The sequence below is a fragment of the Mesoplodon densirostris genome, chromosome 4 (genome assembly GCF_025265405.1).
Source record: "Mesoplodon densirostris isolate mMesDen1 chromosome 4, mMesDen1 primary haplotype, whole genome shotgun sequence".
NCBI classification, from domain to species: Eukaryota; Metazoa; Chordata; class Mammalia; order Artiodactyla; family Ziphiidae; genus Mesoplodon; species Mesoplodon densirostris.
Genome location: NC_082664.1, coordinates 69,286,881 through 69,306,823, shown reverse-complemented (window position 1 = coordinate 69,306,823; position 19,943 = coordinate 69,286,881). Strand labels below are relative to the sequence as shown.

General features: G+C 32.5%; 1 protein-coding gene across 4 annotated transcripts in view; it reads right to left on the bottom strand.

Annotated features, from left to right (window-relative positions):
- Window positions 1–19,943, bottom strand: part of STRN3 (striatin 3) — a 106,032-nt gene that overhangs the window by 8,521 nt on the left and 77,568 nt on the right. For 2 of the 4 annotated variants that reach the window (XM_060096348.1, XM_060096350.1), the window contains 7 exons: window positions 13,324–13,461; window positions 8,994–9,127; window positions 7,500–7,675; window positions 7,266–7,313; window positions 6,844–6,965; window positions 3,354–3,521; window positions 1,981–2,121 (listed from right to left, as the gene is read on the bottom strand). In XM_060096348.1, the coding sequence (XP_059952331.1) occupies window positions 1,981–2,121; window positions 3,354–3,521; window positions 6,844–6,965; window positions 7,266–7,313; window positions 7,500–7,675; window positions 8,994–9,127; window positions 13,324–13,461 (927 nt within the window). The remainder of the gene's footprint in view (window positions 1–1,980; window positions 2,122–3,353; window positions 3,522–6,843; window positions 6,966–7,265; window positions 7,314–7,499; window positions 7,676–8,993; window positions 9,128–13,323; window positions 13,462–19,943) is intronic. The other 2 variants (XM_060096351.1, XM_060096352.1) reach the window with 1 other exon arrangement.

Sequence of the window (19,943 nt, the reverse complement as noted above, 5' to 3'; positions counted from 1 at the left end):
GGAAAATATCGTCAACATTTATTAGACTAAGTAAATCAATCGTTCTACATGTATACAAGAACTCTTAACTAACTTAAACACATCGAAAAAATAATCTATGTAAGAGGAAGAAAGGGACTTGGGTTGAAAAGACACTTTGGGTATAATGTGGTTTGAGATTTGACCATGGAACCATTTAAATGTTTTCTATAATTATAAAATGACTTTTAAAAGAGCAGTCATGAAAAATCAAACAAATGAAACTTAACCATAAAATTAAACAAATGAACTTAACCATATATCCAATCGGCAGTATAAGCACAAAGAAATGAAATACTTCAAGTGACTTTTAAAAGCACAGTAATTAGACTGTCCAACACTAGTAGAATATACTCTATTATCAGTAATGATACCGTTGTTGTTGGTGTTGCTATTATTATTCTGAGATGACTGTATCTGTACTGTGAGATAAATCAAACAAGAAATTATGATGATTTTGCTGAGAACCAAGAGTTTCAACATTGTTAAAATGAGATAAAGATATAAAATCAATGAGATAAATCTGAATTAGAATTGGAAGTATTTGTATAAATTTATCAGTCTTTTTCTTTATTAAAAATGTACTTCTAGCTCTGTCCACTGAGAAAGTCTAAACCAATGACCAACTCAAGAGACATGAAAGCCATGGGGACTGACTCAATAGCACAGCACCTATCTTGTAGTCTCTAAATGCCATTCTCCACTAAAAGAAACCATGGCTCCTTAGAGAAATGGCTGATTTCAGATCTGGGGTGCAAAGTGAACAAGATGAACCTAGAACACCTTGTCATCTCAGAAGGTAAGAAAACCATCAACAACTAACAGGGTCATGTCAAAAGGAGGACTCAGGAGCCAAGCTGAATAAGCTCCCACTGGCCAAAGATGAAATAATTGGAGTAGCAATAAAGATAATACCTGCACCAGACTGAAATACATAAAATACATTTGTATCCAAGAAAGATTATAATGCTAATAAAAACAAACAATACCCAAAAGACTCACTGGTCACCTTTGGAGGATGCTAGGGAACTACCTCATCATCTTAAAGCAATCATTTATCTTGCTTTTCCTTTATAACTACTAACTCCAGGTAACCAAATTACTGATGAGAGGTGTCCCTTTTTATAGAAGCATTCTAGCTAATAATGGAGAAGAAATGATAGAATTAGAAAATAATTTTTCAACAGTTAATGAATTAATGGACCCAAGCAATGACTGGAAACATAAAAAGATAAACCAGACAATATTTACTTCTGAAAAAAATTCACAGATTACTATGAAATAATCTTGCCAAAAACACTTAAAAACTTTAAAATGAAGACAAATAAAAACATTGAACCTGAATTTGAATAAGCCTCTAGATCCACAAACAATTTACAGGAAATAAAATGAATAGAGGAGCGCATTAAATGATACCACAAGGATGTAACTGGCAAAATCCAAACTATGGGAAACTATAAGACAAACTACCCAATTTCTTCAATTAAAAAATGCAAGGGAAATAAAAGAGATGGAGGGGGAACCTACAGATGAAAAGAGACCTGAGAGACTTACCAACCAATCACAATGCATGGGCCTTATTTGGATCCCTATTTGAATAAACTGTAAAATACATACCATGTCCTATACTTACAACCTTGGCCATTTACACATAATTATTGGAGCTGGATGATGAGTTCATTTGGTTCATTATATTTTCTCTACTTTCACATGTATTTTCATTAAAAACTTTTAATTATTTCACTTGCTTTCTTTTACCTTAACATTGCTCTACTCACTTCTCTGTCCCCACATACTCACCCAAGCTTTTAAGCATAATTTGAGGAAATAGCAGAAATAATAAGTACACAGTGAAAGTAATTATTTTTCCATCCTAAATACAGTCAAAATATAAAAATTGAAAGGTTACCCTCTATTGTGAAATAATCCTTTTTAAGGTTCCAACCTTACCAGAAAACTTACCGGAATCTATCTGTGATGAAAGCATCACCAATGACTGTGATGTTTCTAAATCATAAATTACTGTACTACCAGTGTTGAAAGAGGTCACCATATGAGCTGGATCACAGCCTATAAAGTCAACTGATGTAGGTATTCCATGCTCTGAAAGGAGCACAAAGAGACACAGTGTAAACACAATAATTTAGAAATCTCTGATTTCCTAGTAAGAAAAAGGAGTTTGAATATTCTTCAAATAATGTTAATAATGAAAAAGAAAAAAATTGTGTTACGATGGTAAGATATAATGGGTAACTTTTCCTCAATTATTAGGAGTTTTTATAACATCACAAGAAAAATATAGCTGGAAGACTCTTAAAGTTAAGAGTAGATATATACAAAAGTTATTGTTCTCCTATGCATTTTCTTCTGAGAGAGAAAAAAAAACCTACGTTAGTTTACTGGCCCACTTGCAATTTTATTTCTTACTGTATAATGATAAAATAGCATTCTTACATCATTGTCTTCAGAGACTGTTCACCTGTCTGAGACTGGTAAGCCTTATCAAATAGCTAATACAAGTCAAATTTTTGGATCTGTGAAAATGAAGGTTTGGACTCTGGAATCCACTGATGCAGTACTATCCTAAAGTGGCACAAGCAGCAATTTTGCTCTTTAACATATTAAATTCAACTGTCCAGATCAATGCATAACTACGTGAAATCTGGAGTAAGCAATTAATTACCTGGATGAAGCAAGAAACAAATTACCTAAATGAAGTTTCACCTCAAAAGCTTATTTAGGCAATTCAAAAATTAGTAGAATCACTAAGGTATCTAGAGACCCAACAAAATTAAGCATAAATGTTCATCTAAAATGTTTTAGAACAAAAAATTATTTTTAGTAAAAATAAAAGGTATGATTAAAAAAAATTACTTGTGTAACTCAGTTTGCACTTCCCAGTTAAGGGTGCTATTTCAATGATTATGGTTAGACTTCTCAACCAGTGTGCTCATATGTGGTTTATAGGTATGCTTGAGACTGTGATCCCCTGTTTGTAAGCAGCCACTTGGATGGAGCTGGTGGAGGGCCTCCTGCTGTTCCTAAAAGTACCCTGTTTGTCTACTCTACTGTTACATACAAATAATTCTATTCTTCACATAGGACATGTCCTGAAAAAGGTCAAAAAAAGCACTGAGCTACAGGATATACTTGCAAAGCACCTTTCTTATTTATAAAAGAAATGACTAGGAATAAAAAAGATTATCACAGCTTTATAAATTTTTTTCAATTTTCTCTTTAAGCAGTCAGGAAATAGTAAATCAACTACTTTGTCTTTTTTATCTTCCAAATTTTTTTAAAAATTAGCTTTTTTCAAAGAGGCAAAATTTACTCACCCTTGTCTCCATTGTAAGTGCAAATACATGGCAATTTTTCTTGTGGATTCCATAATCTAACAGTGCCATCTGCTGAACATGACAGTAATTGATTTTTTATGCCACTATAAGCAAGACCCCAGACAGCATCTGTATGAGCAACTAAAGTGCCAGCTAGAACATTTGGCTCTGTAACAAAAGAAACAAACAAAAGTTAGCTGAAAGAAGTTTTAAAAAAAATGCTTTTGTATATAAAGGTAACTTACTACATAACTAAGTATAAAGACTACACATACAGTCATAATAAGATAAACCAAAGTGCACATAGCCATCTCTATGCTGTGGAGTTATGGGTTATTTTTATTCCCCTTTCCAATACTTTCCTACATTCTTGCAATTTTCTAAAAGGAACACACACTTAAAAAAACTAAAAAAACAAAAACAGCTTTATGGAGATGTAACTCCCATGCCATAAAACCCACCAATATAAAGTGTCAATTAAATGGTTTTTAGTATATTCAACAAGTTGTGCAATCATCACCACAGCAACATTAGGACACCTTCATTGCTTGTTAGCTATTTCCCCCCAATCTTCCTCTCTGCCTTTCTGCAGCCCTAGGCAACCATTATTCTACTTTGTTTCTATAAATTTGCCTATTCTGGACATTTTACACAAATAGCTTTTTGTGACTTCTTTCACTTAGCGTAATGTTTTCAAGGTTCATCCACGTTGTAGCACGTATCAGTGCTTCATTTCCTTTTATTGCCAAATAATATTCCAGTGTATGGATATACTACATTTTACTTATCCATTCATTTGATGGACAATGGGGGCTAATAACATTGAACATCATTTGTCCTACAATCCTGTTTCTCTACTAAATTCCCACTTTGCACAGATTATTTCTCATCATCTCTGCAATACTCACAGTTCGTAATCTCCCTTACTCATGAATGATTTTCTCTCATACTTCACTGGGGAAATACACCGTTGAAATAGAAACTTTCCCCCTACCTTTCTGTCACCCAACCTACAAATCTACTCGTATCTAAAACCATCTTCTCCGTGTTTCCAGATACAACTAAGGAATTATCCTCTTTCCCTCAAAAGGCTAATTCCACCAGGTATTCTGGATTCCATTCAACACACTAACTTGCTTTCATGTTTAGTTTTTCTACTACACAGATTATTCTCCTCTCTGGGATCATTACCACAGCAAACGAATATGCTCCAAAATCTCTCAACCTAATAAACAAACCTTACACCACCCTCCCACCAAATAACAGAAAACCATATTGAGTAAATGTGCTTTCTTAAGTCCCATTTACTCTCTAAATCACTCCAATACCATCACCACACCAAAACAACCCTTGCTAAAATCACCAATGACAAAGTCTATTCTATCAAATTTAATAACATTTCCCTTCCTTCCTTCCTCTTTTCCCTCCTTTCCCTTCTTTTCATCACAGTGCTTTTCATCTATAGAGTGTACCTTGAAAGGTCATCCAGAGGTCCCTTTACCTTCTGGTCTTAGCCCCAACATCCAACCTCTGTCTGGCCCAAACCTGGACGATCTATTTGTTACTTATAAAAAAGAACCTTTCTATCCTTATATTATTAGACCTCTGAGCAACATTTGAAAGTGCATACCATTTCTTCTCAAAATGGTATGCTTGCATGATTCCACATTTTCCTGGACACCCACCTACCTCATAGGCCATGCCTTCTTAGTTTTTTGGGTTGGCTCTCTTGCTCTAGCCACCCCACCCGCCATGTCAGAGCTCCTCAGGATTTGCCTTCTCTTCCTACCCTATACAACACATTCTCCCTATGTAATGCCACCCATTCTCACATCTTGACACTGATGGTACCTACTTGATATTGCCATCTCTTAACATGCATAAAAACCCTAACTCAGCATCCTTTATCTTCTCACACCTGTTCTGTTCCCATTCAATATGCTACCATTGTATACTCAGTTGCTCATGTCAAAAATGCAGGTGTGGTAATGAAAAAGTTCTGAATTAGATAGTGGTAATGACTGCACAACCCTGTGAATATGGTAAAAACTACTGAACTGTATACTTCAAAAGGGTGAATCTTATCATATGTGAATTATACCTCAATAAAGCTGTTAAAAAATAAACAAGAGCCACTCATCCATCACTATATCCACTCAACCCAATTCATCAATAGATTCTGTCTGTTCTACCCTATCTCCCCAGTATGTCTTAAATCTATTTCTCTCCAACTGCTCTACTGCCCACTCTAATCTCGGCAACATCATCTCTCACCTAGTCTACCAGATCACATTACAACTTTACAACTTCACATTGGTGTTCCTTTCTCCACTCTTCCCACCCCCAATCTATTCTCCTTGCAACAGCCAGAGTTATCTTTTTAAACCCTACATTTCCAAGTTGCTTCCTGGCTTAAAACTCTTTACTAAAAGTTAACTTTTGTTCTTCAGATTTTGGCTTGAATGTGATTATTTTAGACTATATCTAAAGAAGACTTTGGCTGTTACTCTCTCTCATAGTACTGTATCTTCATACCACTTACCACAATTTGTAACTATCCATCACCTTGTTTGTGTTTAAAGTCTGTTTTTTCTATTAGACTAATTCTTATTTGATGTATGCTTGATATCTGGCAAATTTAGGCACCAAGTGTGTGTTAAATAAAAAGACCAAAGAGCTCTTAAATTCTTTTTTAAAAAATATTTACTTATTTATTTGGCTGTGCTGGTTGTGGCACACAGGATCTTCATTGCAGCGAGTGGGATCTTTAGTTGTGGCATGTGAACTCTTAGTTGTGGCATGTGGGATCTAGTTCCCTGACCAGGGATCAAACCTGGGCCCCCAGCATTGGGAGTGCAGAGTCTTCAACACTGGACCACCAGGGAAGTCCTTTAAATTCTTTTTAAATGAACCAACCATTAAGTAGACAACTATTTAACCATTCTCATACGAATAAACATTCATTTTGTTTTAATTTTTTATAATTACAAACAATGCTCTTGTAAATATATTTGAATACATGTGCAGGTATTTGTTAGCCAGATTCTAAAAGTGGCATTTGGGAATAAAAGGTTTTTTTTAAATTAAGGAATTTTTTGTCCCTCAAGTTGACTGATTTATACCCTTATGTCCCTAATTTGTTTCTGTCGTCTCCCACTAAATATTTTTTGAACTACATAAAGTATTTAAGTTTTAAAAATTATTTCCTATATTAAATTTTATTCTCCTTTCTGTAACTAGTACTGAAATTAATGTTTTAATTAATACAGTTTTTAATTTTTGAACACCATAGAGGAAGTACCAACTCGCAGGCTAAAATATTCATGGCATGATATTTCTTAATTTTTCTCTTTAATAAAGCATATTACTAGTAAATGGAAGGACTAAATGAAGAGACTAATACATATTTAAATAATCTTATAATATTTGAGGTGATTATTTTTGTCAGCCCCATTCACTTTAAAAAAGACATCTTGAGCCTTTTACTTACCATATGTATCATATGGATCCACATTAGGACTAGGCATATTCCACCACTGGATAGTTGCATCAATACCACCACTAAAACACTGTTCTCCATTAGAACTAATAGCTAATGATAGAACAGGACCACTATTATAGGAAAAGAGGAAAGAAATTACTTATAAAGCCTAAGGAGAAACTCATATCTGCACCCCCCCAACCTCTCTGTAAATTTATGTGGTATCTAAAACTGTTTAGGTAAACATGTACATTTGAACAGTACTGATTATATTCTCACTAATACAATTATTAATCAAATGAAATATTGTTCAGTATGTCTTTCCTAATATAAAACAAACATTACGAGAAAATTATAAGGTTTTACAATTGATAAATAATAGTTAACAATAACTATCATTGTTAATTAAGTCCTAATTCAATAAAACTTACATGTGGGCCCTAAATGTGTAGATAGGCTCTACATCTAAAGAGGCACTCCTAAAAGAGGGGGAAAAAAAGGGGGGGGGGGAGAAGATAAATAATGGTAAATCATTGGTTGACATACAAGGGTCATTAGGAAAGATCAAATGAGTACATAAAAGATATGGGACCATAAAGAATAATAATTATTTATAATTAGCAAATTCGGAAGGAAAAAGAATAGGCTAACATTAAAATACTTGCTTTTTGGCAGGAACTGTTTTTTGCAAGTTCCATAGTTTCAGAGTATGGTCCTCAGAGGCAGTAACCAGCACAGGTTCTACAGGATGAAAAGCTAATGCCCGTACTCCATCAAAATGACTACGTAGTGTATACTTGGGATTCCATGTCTTTCGAAAGGCATCTTTATTGGCAGGCAACTAAAAAGAAAGAGTGGGATATTTAGTGGTAAAAGTAGTTAATTGATAGGCATGTGGAATTTTTGTTTGTTTTGGCGTGTTTAAAATATATATTCAAAACTGCTTTGCTAAAATAAAATGTCCAGTGGAAATTTAGTATACCTTAAAAACTTTATAACAAATCTTTATCATTTAATAAGAACTAAGAAGAATAATTTCATTAGCTTTCAAATACTTAGATCAAATGAGTCCCTTAATCTGTTTTACCTAATCATCAGGGTAAACCCAAAGTCCTAAACATCAAATGAGAACAAAAACAAAACAAAACAAAACAACTACCATGCTGCAATACTTTACATGAAAACAATAAAAATTATATAAATTACTACTAAAAATCCAAGGGTACAACATTAACAATACAGCTGTCATTTAGAAAATCAGCATGTGACATTTTTCAAGGCAGCAAGTACTTTCCAAAAGTCTGAACTAAAGACACTTTATTGATACTGATAAGAGGTTAATCTTTTTACCTTCATTTCTCCATCTGTAAAGACAGGCTGTGAAACCACTTCTAAAGTAGTCAAAAGTTTATTGGAATTTAGTTGCTTATATACTTTAAAAGTATTAATGAGAATAATCCAGCCCACCAAGGCTGATGTCTCTAAAAAAGCATTCTAACATAAGTATAAAATGTAGAAAAAAGGACTTTGTTATAAAAGGAAAAAAATTAATTTGCTGAAAAACTGCAAATTCACTAATACAAAATCTAAACAAGTATAGTTAACTCTCAATTGAGTGTTTATTGTCTATAAAAAATTTAATCCAAGACTAGTTTCACCTCTAACACTGTCCTTCCCACATCCTCTCCATCCTCTCCCCATCCCTCAAATGAAGGACTAAATATTCAGGAAATGACAAACTAACTCTAACATTATCCTTAAAAAAAAAAGTTCAACAATAAAACGTGCTTTTTAAGAATTATCCTGAAGGCAAGTAAGTGATTCGGGTTACCTACTTTTCTCTTAACAGCAAAATATGACTTAATTTGAGTAGGTAATTGAGAGTTGACTACTCAGGTAGATATTTATCAACCAATATTTTAAGGTAATCAATCACCCCAAACTCCTAACTAATCCACCACAATACCTAAGAAAAAATTTAAACACCACAAAGAAAGTAGTTATAAGAAAAAAACTACGTCACTTCAAATAAACACAATGTCACACTTAAACTTATCTTTTCCATGCACCTTGACATTAATTCTGTTTTATAAGTGTTTCCAAAAAATAAGGAGCCTTCTATTAAATCATTAAAAAATTAAAAATAAAACTGCACTTACATCATAACTATAGTCTGCATCATTTGTTACCGTCAAGTCTGCAAGGTCTCCAAGGCCCAGTACACTTAACAAAACATCATCAGAACCCATAATAAATGACTTGCCTCCTCCAGATGGAAACGTTATTGGTTCAGCTATAAAGAACAAAACCGCTTCTTAAATGCTGAAAAATCATACAGTACAAGACAATATTGTGGGGGAAATGTAAGTACTTAACAGTTACAATGTTCAGTAATATAATTATTTTTTTCCCACTTTCCCTCATTTCTTCCACTCAAAAAATCCTATTACTGTGTAGTAATAAACAAGTGTTTATTTTGGAACTAAGCATAATTTCCCACAAGTCAAATATGCACTAGATATATTATTTCAGGGTGGGAGATGGGGCACAAAAGCTTTGTCTATTTACATCACTTATCACTTTGGTACAACTATAATTATACTATTTTAAAAACATAATAGGTTGTTGCTAAGTCCTTTTCCTTTCTATCATATTTGCTTGAAAGTGCTAGGTATTCTAGTCCCTGGTAAAAATTAATATAAGTATTCACATGTAAATGGTTTCCAGTCTGCAATACAGTGTATCAGCTTACTAAAGTGAAGCCTTAAATTGCTCAGATTTCTTCAGTAACAGCAATGGTCTAGGAAAAGGGCAGTTCTACCATCACTGTCCATTTTCTTTCCCTAAAAGGTTAATGTATGTGATCTTCAGAATGGCTTCCAGCTTTCAAACTTTGACTATGTTTTTTAATTTTAACTTCCTTTTATTTACCATTATACTTCTAAAATAAAATAACCAATCTATACTGACTATGGATAGCACTTTAAACTTCTGATACTTGGACCAATTAAAATCAAACACTGCCATAATTAGAATAACTACACTACTATATATTTTGCTATTACAGTTATAGTATAAGCAATAATTCTCTGTATCATTTTAAACATGCTTTGAAAGCAAACTTTTAATCTTAAAATACAAGGGGAAAGTACATAAATCATTGTAATACAAAACAACTCAACATATCAATACATATTTAAAATCCATGAGCAAATTTAAAAGGGAAAAATAAAAATTCAAGCTATTTATCAATTTTGAAAAATTCCTATAAAAGATGATATAAATTTAATACACTATAGGAAACATAACAGATGTCATAAAATTTGTCAGTCATCACTAATACTACTGAGAATATTCTGAGAAGATACAAGTCAACTTCTCCTAGATATATACTATGGCAAAAGTAAAATTCATCCTTATTTAGAATATCTTATTATTTATTAAAGTAATCTGTAATATCAAAGTAAGTTATATGATTTGATTCAAATAGGGTCCTGAATGACATTTCTAAAATGAAGCTGTGTGTCAGCAACTGATACAGGGTAAATCGGATAGAAAATACACATAGGGATAGTAGTATTTAATTAATTTTATAATGACTATACCTACTGAATCTAAATAATCTATAGCACTGATCCTTCCTACCACTATCTAGTATGCAGTTATTGGTAATACCAGAAGCTGAGAATTATAAAATCAATAGTTTAAAATTATGTTTAAGAACAATTATATAAAATTCATTAGGTATTACTTTCTCAAAGCATTTTTAGCCAGTACAAAGACATGTTTTTCTTTTAAGCTCAGAATTTGTTTCTAAGACAAGTTAGAACAAAATGCCACAATTCCTCCCACTCACAATTATACAAACACTGAGTAACAGAACTTTTGATAAATGCCCAATAAAGAATTGGTAACTTTAACATGGAAACTAATTCTTCTGCATTATTACATATTCTTTTTGCAGAGATATTTCTTATCAGTTACTGACCAGTTTAAGAGCATGTGAAGGGAAGTGTCTAAGCAATATTAGCTAGTTTTATTAGAGTTTTAGATTAATTGTATTAAATAAAAAGTATACCAATTTCTAATTAATCACATAACTACAGTTCCCTATCTCTATACACATATATCCATTTATATATAGCAAGCTACCCTGTCCACTCAGCATTTACTACATATACATCTCAGTGAAAAAAATCTTTTAAGCTGTACTTCTCCTTTCCACAATCACCCATTTCTGTGGCATATAGCAATCATAATAAATACTCAATTTATCTGCCCTTGTTTCTTTGCAGAGGGAATTAATTTCTATTCTATAAATTCATTTTATTAATGTTAACATAATTTACCTATAGCACATGATTACATAAGCATAAAAATGTTATTAGCAATTTAAAGAAAAATTATTAAAAGGAGCAGTTTTTAATGATATAAATTATGATACCTTTTATTAGATAGCCTAAAAGATTTCATCAAGCAATTTAAGAAAACTATTATCATATTAGCATTTCCCTTTACGGAAACCTTAGGGTCTACAAAACGAGGTCTTACAACAAGGTCCTTTGTGTACTTTTTAAATTAATCCTCCTTTTTATGGACACTAATGACCAAGGAAACCTGTAGCTCACATATCAAACTCTTCCTATCTCCTTCAATTTTATCAAATCTAAAGAACACAGCTCAGTAACTGATTCCATCCATGCCGGTGGCAACATGGTATACCTTAAGTCTTAACTAAAAATAGTCTAAAATGTTGTAATGTGTAAGTTTCTCTCCTTGAAAACAGACATTTTTTTCTTTATACAATGAGGTATGACACGGCCTTCAATAGGAATGCATAAAGTTGGAGATGGCCACTGAAAATAAGAGATTATGAACTCTAATGTTCCCTTCTTAGCTCTAAGTCAAAGCTGAACTTAAATCTTTTTTAGTAACAGATTCTAATAATATTTACCCTTTAAAAAGTCTAATAAGGTTATGCTTATCTTCCCACCTCCTAGACCTTCCACTATTAATAGTCAGATCACTGACTTACATTTTTTTCTTTAAAAAGCACAATTAGACACCAACATACATACAAGTTCTAAATTGGTTTTTGTGTAGCATGAGTCTTGACTGTTTTTTTTCTATAGGTCATTGGTTTGAAACATTTAAAAGGGTCCCTAATTCCTGCTAATATGGCCTTGCCTTAAGCTGTAAAATCTGCAGTTTATGTACAGTGTTAACTACAAAAATTTTAGCAAGTTTTCCTATACACTGTTTGGTAAACCATTACTAAATGCATAAAATGAAGAATAATGGAGCTGGTATATGCATTTTAGAAAATACTTCCTAAAGTAAAACAGAAAAATAGCTTAACAGTGGGAAAGAGATCAAGGAAAAATCAATAGACTTTTACTTTTCCTGTTGCTTTTCAGGCTTTAATATGTTTTGTTTTGGTTTTATTATTTTAGTGATTTTCTTTATCCTTCCTCAAATATTCCTAGATTATGGCAAGTGGTAAATGCATGCAGAGATGATTGACTGTAAAGGAAAAATGCAAAATTATTTAACTTTAAGGAAAATGTACTAGTAGAGAACCCTTAGAAGAGAATAAGATGTATTCAGAATTTTTTGACTGGGGTATCAAATTACCTTACAGAGCAAAAGCAGAAATATCAATGAAATTCAATCTATATGCCAAATTATTAGATAATGGATTATCTTTTATATATGTATTATATATCACAATAAACCTTTGGTAAGAGTTCAGTCTCATTACTTAGAATTATAACTATCTAGACCTAGATTTATAAATTACTCAAGTACATCTATGTATCTTCAGCTAAAATCAATTATGGAAAAAAATGCCTAAATAGTATTTTCATTTCCTGCACATTTCGAGTTTAGGTAAACTTTAGAAAATTCATTACAGGTAGTATATACCTGGTACCAGGTTAAAGAATAATGATGTTGCCTTATTCTAAAATGATTAAATCAGGCAATTGTTTTATATATATATATATATATATATATATATATATATATATATATATATATATATATATATACATAAATACATGTAAAGTTCCAAGCACAATCTCTGGCACTTAGTTGTCTCCTAATCAGTGACAGTTATTATTAGTTACTAAATGTAAGCAATATGACAAAATGACTAAATAGTTCTTTTCCATATGTACTATTTCAAGTCTACTATTTCTCTGCTACTAGATCTGTAAGCTAAAGTCACAGTTCAGAAAGGTACTTTGAAATGATATATGAAACAACTCCACCTAACATCAAAAACAAACAAAAAAATTATAAAGACACAGAAGCCAAAAATTTCAAAATCTCTTAGGACAATTACACCAGGAGCTTGCCCAACACCTTCTCTGAAGATCATATAAACTGATCATTTTAAAACAGCAGCAAGTTTATAATATTAAGGAGATGTGATTTGGAATTAACGTCTTCTGCAATGTAAATAAACATGATAGCTAAATTTTGTACCTTCCTCTGCTCTTGCACCTTCATGATCAGTTCTAGTAGAGGCTGACCTAGACTGATTTATGAATCCTGAAGGCATGAGGGGCAGCTCATCATCTCCCAGATCAGCTATCATGTCGTAGAGTTTTGTCCTGTTGACCCCTGTAAATTAATGTCAGCAGCAGAGGTTCATGTAGCAGCTACCGCTTGACTTGCTAGCAGCCTTAAAAACCTACTTACTAACAAAAGAGGCTATTTTTAAGAAGTTCCAGTTATAAAAATCTCCAATAATCAAAGATGTCTTCAATTTTCCATACCAACCCCCCCAAATAAATAATTTAAATATTTAAGATATTCACTATTTTTGTGGAGATACATATATACATAAAATTGAGTCTTCTGTCACACAACCAAAGTTCTAAGCTCACAGACACAGAAGGTACCATTAAAACAAAAAATTTTGGTGTTTAAGTTACCATTTAACAGTATAAAGAATAAAACGTGAGTTTTTCCAACTTAATCCATTATTTTAAAACACTAACAAAGAAATTAGTACAAATGATTTTTATGAGGGTGCAACAAACAATTAACTTTCCCTGTGTTTATGTGGATATTTTCCTGCCATATTCACACAAATATGTCATTAACAAATCAACTCCAATTTTCCTCAAAATGTTTTTCACTTTTCCCAAATTTGAAAAACCTGATTTACCCATGAGCTCTCTTAGTTTCTCATCTTAGTATAAAAAGTCAACATTGTCATAGGCCATAAGTTTGAGGAGAGAATTTCAGCTGTTGCATGGATAATTCAGGCCCAAATATGCAAAACTCAGTAGCATCTACAGTACTGTGGGATCTCTTTAACTGTGAAATTCAGAAATGACAGGAGAATCATTTCTCTTATGTATTTTGAAAGAAAATAATTTTAAGAATGTCAGAAAAAATAATTTGAAAAGACAAAAGAAAATGCTTTATAGTCAATATAAAGTAAAAACAATTAAAATAGGCAAATCCAAGGCCACACTTTATGACCTTATTTACTAATGTCAACATTAATGGACTAATTAGACTACATAATTATTAAATTTCACTATGGCTATGAGAATATTAGTAATTCTATAGGAACTATCATTCATTTATGTATCCCTAACAGAATGCCAGATAGTGAGATTATAAGGCTTAATGGAAACAGGTGGAATCTTATACATTTATTAACTCTATTTCACAGTAATCCCTAGCTTCTCTGAAATGCTTAAGCAACTCTACTGTATGGAAAATGTCAAGTAGTCTGAATTTCCTAAAGTAATTATAATGGAGAAAACTCAGTTATTATCTGAGGATTTTCCTCCTGAACAATGAAGTGACTGTAAACAAATCCTCTAATAAATGAAAAACTGCCAACTGGAAGTCTAACCATCAGTGAAATTCAACATGAAAGAAGATGAATGTTATCCTTTCTCACAAAATAGCTCTCCTTTATAACTTTCCCACTTATGAGTACCAACATCATTGACTTGATTTTTGTTCTTAAAATTCTGCAACCACATCTTTTTTTTTTTTAATTTATATTTTTGGCTGTGTTGGGTCTTCATTGCTGCTCGCGGGCTTTCTCTAGTTGTGGCGAGCAGGGGCTACTCTTTGTTGCAGTGTGCGAGCTTCTCATTGTGGTGGCTTCTCTTGTTGCGGAGCATGGGCTCTAGGCAAGTGGGCTTCAGTAGTTGTGGCACGCGGGCTCAGTAATTGTGGCTTGCGGGCTCTACAGTGCAGGGAAGCCCTGCAATCACATCTTAAGAATTCCTTTTCAACTTATAAATGAGGAGAGGGGGGAGATCTGTTTTTAAATAGAATCCTCCTTTAAAGTATTCTTCAGGGACTTCCCTGGTGGCACAGTGGTTAAGAATCCGCCTGCCAATGCAGGGGACACGGGTTCGATCCCTGGTCCGGAAGATCCCACATGCTTCAGAGCAACAAAGCCTGCACGTCACAACTATTGAAGCCTGCGCACCCTAGAGCCTGCAAGCCACAACTACTAAAGCCCGTGCACTCTAGGACCCGTGTTCCACAACTACTGAGCCTGTGCGCCTAGAGCCTGTGCTCCACAGCAAGAGAAGCTACCGCAACGAGAAGCCCATGCACTGCAACAGAGTAGCCCCTGCTCGCCGCAACTAGAGAAAGCCCGCACACAGCAACAAAGACCCAACGCAGCCAAAAGTAAATTTAAAAAATTAAAAATAAATAAAACATATTATAAAAAAAGTATTCTTCAGATTAATCTCTTTCTTGCTATTGACTTTATTCTAGTCAAAGCTTTCATTCTTATGAATTACTGCAGAAGGTTCCTAATTGGCTTTCCTCTCTCCCAGCTCCATTTGTCTTTAATCAAATTTGAATACTACAGCTAGATTAGTTTTCCAAAATTATCACATTTATCATATCACTCCTTACTCTGAAAACACAAACAGCACTTCAACACTCTTTGAATCAAAGCTAACTAAAACCTTGTACTTAACCCTGTATGTGCTTCATATGTGCTGATCCTATTTTCCTAACCAATCTCATCTTTTAGTGCTCCACAATACAAATCTCCCTAATTTTCAAATCAGAGCAGTTTCCCTATAGTATCAATATTCACCAAGGTTCTTTCTACCATATTTTGTCATATCTGTCCTTACCTATCCCTTAGAAAGGTGAGAATACTTCCTGCACATGCTTCCATCTCCTCTGTGAGCCTCTGTTGATCTTTCTCTGCTCACTCTTATCATACTTATGTATACCATAAATTTGACTGTATTAGATATTACTTATAAATAATTTCATCATATGATAGCTAAATATAATAGAGACAAGAAAAAGTTTTATCACTACAGGTAAGTCATATCTTCCTGAACAAATGGACTGGGAAATATGGAAGAAAAGGAAAGCAGGAGACAACATGAAAGTTAATTAATGTTCAAACTGAGGATCCCAAATTATATAATTATTACTTTTTTTTTGGCTTGCATACTATAGCCAAACATTAGTTTCTGTTTGGCACAGTGGCAAGTTTAGGAAAGATGGAATGTCCCTGCTTTAATTCTAGTTTCTCAAAAACTGCTAAAAGATGAAAGCAGATTTCTTAACCAGCTGTAACAGTCCTATTTAGCACCGACTTTGTAGAACATCTTTCAACTAACTACATTTAATGCTCTTTCATTCTCTTTCTAAATCTATCCGGTATTCTAAATACAGTAATTGTAATGAAATGCAATTTCAAATAAAAAATTTGAAGCCTGATTAGCAATAATGAGAAAATTGTAATCATATTAGTGTAATAGAATGTTATACATAATATTATAAAAATACTCAAGGGCATAATTGAAGACTCATTAAGTATTAATTAAACAAAAGTTGATTCTCAATTATTACTCTAATCTATAGAAGAAACACTCTTTCTAATTGTAACACCAAGAAAAACTGTTCTTTTACCACTATGAATTATAAAACCACCCATCTACCTCTTAACCACGACCATCAAGTCTATACAAATGCACAATCATCTAAACAGATTCTAGGAAAACGAAAAACAGTATGCCATGTATAAGCCAAACTATGGACTGACAACTGCTGTGTTAGTGTTTTTAAATTCACACTCACAAACATACACACTCATGACATGAAATCTATCTTTCCATGACTCTATTATTTTAAGTAAAACAGTATTTTTTTTTTTTTTTTTTTTTTTTACTGAATCTACTGTTTTCCCTTTGTTAATCAGCCTTATATTCTGAAGTGAAACCAAATGTTTAGCAGGCAATCTGGAAAGATAAGTTTATTTTAGAATAAGGTTTAGTTATGTCATGTTTGCTTGATCTGTTTTATTTTCTGACTATCATCTTAATTAAAAGAAAGCTTTGACATGACAAATGTCATCTTAAAAAAAATGACATCACAATATTAAGGAAAAAATAATTTAGCTGCAAAGTGATTCTGCAGTTTAAAAATGTGTCCTGACTGAAAGAGCATCAAAATACTTTCTCCCCCTTGTCAAAATACCTAAATTATTTTCTTGGGGGAGAAAAAAAAGAGAAAGAAACCTGAGTTGAAGAGCGGTCTGTTTTATAAGTGTGAAATTGAAGCCAGAAATATAAAACAACTGCATTTCTTAGCTGAAAATAATATCCTTTAACTATGAAACAACTGTTCGTCTTTGATTTGATGCAAGAGAATAGTGAACAGTTTTATGGACTCTCTCCAAAACAGAAGCAGGTTAATCATCACAGTCATTTTATAGTATGTGCCAAGGTGCTTTTATAGGCTTACTGAAAGTTACTGCTACAAAATAATAATTTCACCTTAAATGTTCTAAAATGCCTAATATATAGATGATTGGACTTAAGTTACAATTTACAAAAATATTACATTCCCTCTTGACAGTTTGTCATCCTGAATCTGGAATAGCAAACGACAAATACTAATATGAAACTTTTTTTAAAAAAGGAAAACTAGAAAATGATCCAGGGATGCTCATTTATATGTGAATCTTTGAAACAGAAATCTTTTGAAGAAAGGATATGAAATAATCTAATCTTTATAAGCCTCAATTTTATAAGTATAAAATAGCATAGGAATAACAATAAGCAAGAATAAGACTATCTATTAAAGGAAAACATATTACAATCCACAATTTAAACTTTCCATGTTGAAAACCGAAACAAATACCAAAGTCTTAAAAGATTTTTACCCTCCTCCTTCATATTCTAAATAAAAGTTCCAAATTTCAGATGCTTTACTCTTACTTCAGTTGCTAAACACAGTGTGATTTTTGTTACTGATTTACATGTTTTTACTGAGACATAAAATACTGCAAAAAAGGAGACCACAGAAAGCTAGAAAAATCCTATCACACCAAGATTTTAACAAAAGATTAATTCAGAGCCCCCCCTCACTCCCTTTCCCAATTACAGAAAGCTTAGAAATTATTTAAAGATTACAGAAAACAGAGTTTTAGATTAGATAATAGTATTGTATCACTTAATTCCCTGATTTTCATCATTGTACTGTGGTCATATAGGAGAATGTGTTTGTGGTCAAGTAACATGCACTAAGGTATCTAAGGAGCAACATGTCTACTACTTACTCAGTTTTCTGAACTGTTCAAAATAATAAAGGTACATATTTAAAGAGATAAGGGATAAAGCAAATGTAGTAAAATGTTAACATTTAAAGAAACTGTGAAAGTGCATGGAATTCTTTACACTATTCTTGCAACTTTTCCTTAAGTTTGAAGTTATGTCAAAATAAAAAGTTACAAGGAAAAGGAAGCTTAACCCTTCTGAAGCTTGAGACCAGAATAACTGTATCAAGTCTCTTTTGTTTCATGGTGTTGACTCTTAGAAATACTAATAGAAAAAGTAAGAAAAAGAAAAAGAAAATTAATACTGAATTGTATCTACAGTCCAAGGCAAGGATGTCACTTTTATTTTCTTTTGCCTTAGGTGGGAAAAAAGAAGGGTGAAATGGAGTGAACAAACTGAAAGATAGATAAACATTAGCTTCCTGGCTCTTGATTTTAGAAGTCTTTGCATTTTTAAGAGTCAAATAATGGTTGAGTCTTTACAAAGTTAAAAAGTTGGCATTCTCACAACTTTTTCTCCCGTTAAAAAAAAAAAGGCATTTAGATTGGATTGTATCTGATTTCATATGGTAAAGTTAGCAAATAATTTTCTTCCCTTTAAGAAGCTGGAAAAAACTCTGTAGAAACTTAGTTCTATGATCCAACAGGTGTGATTCATTCACATTTTGGAATAAAGAAAAAAAAAGAAAAGGCTAAAGTTTATTATTCTAACTTATACAAAGCCACATCTGCGAAAATATCCGAAGAAAACCCAACAAAAATAGATAATAAGAATGCTAAGGAAATTCACGAATTATCTTTTCATGTAAAATTGTATCTTAGCATTAACATGATGTTCTACCTGGATTAAGACCTAAGTTTATTATCCATCAATTAAAAAAAATTTATTTCCATGGAAGGGATTCAGAGCCAACATTTTCAAGGTGAACTCTATATTAAAGAGCAAAAAGTTTTTATTTAACTAATTCACAAAGGAAGTGTAAAGAGAAAAATAATTTATTATTTCCTAATTATCCACTCCTGAGACAGTGTTGGAAACCTCATCTTTATATCTACATACATGGGTAAACTTAAAAGCACTGGTGTTTTTAAAAACAGTAAAAATGAGAAACAATCTGAAGGATTAACTAATGGAGGCTACGTTAAATCCACAAAATGCAATACTATGTAACCACTAAAATTATATTTTATTTAGATGACTACGAAAATTAAGAAAAAATGAGTTAAAAACAATATGATATTCTTGTTGGAAATTGTTAAAGGAGGTTTCTGTATAAAGACATTTAGAAGAAGTTGGAAGAATATATGCCAAATATTAATATCTGAGTTGTAGGACTGAAGGTGATTTTTACTTTTTTGTGTCTCTACATACTACTTGTATTGTTTGAATCATAAGCATGTGCTATTTTTATGGCTATATAAAGTTAATTCTTTTTTTTGAGAAAACAGATACAAAATCAAAATGAAAGGGGACTGGTTGAATAACACAGTACACATTTTGGTAATAAAATTGTACTGAGACATGAGAACC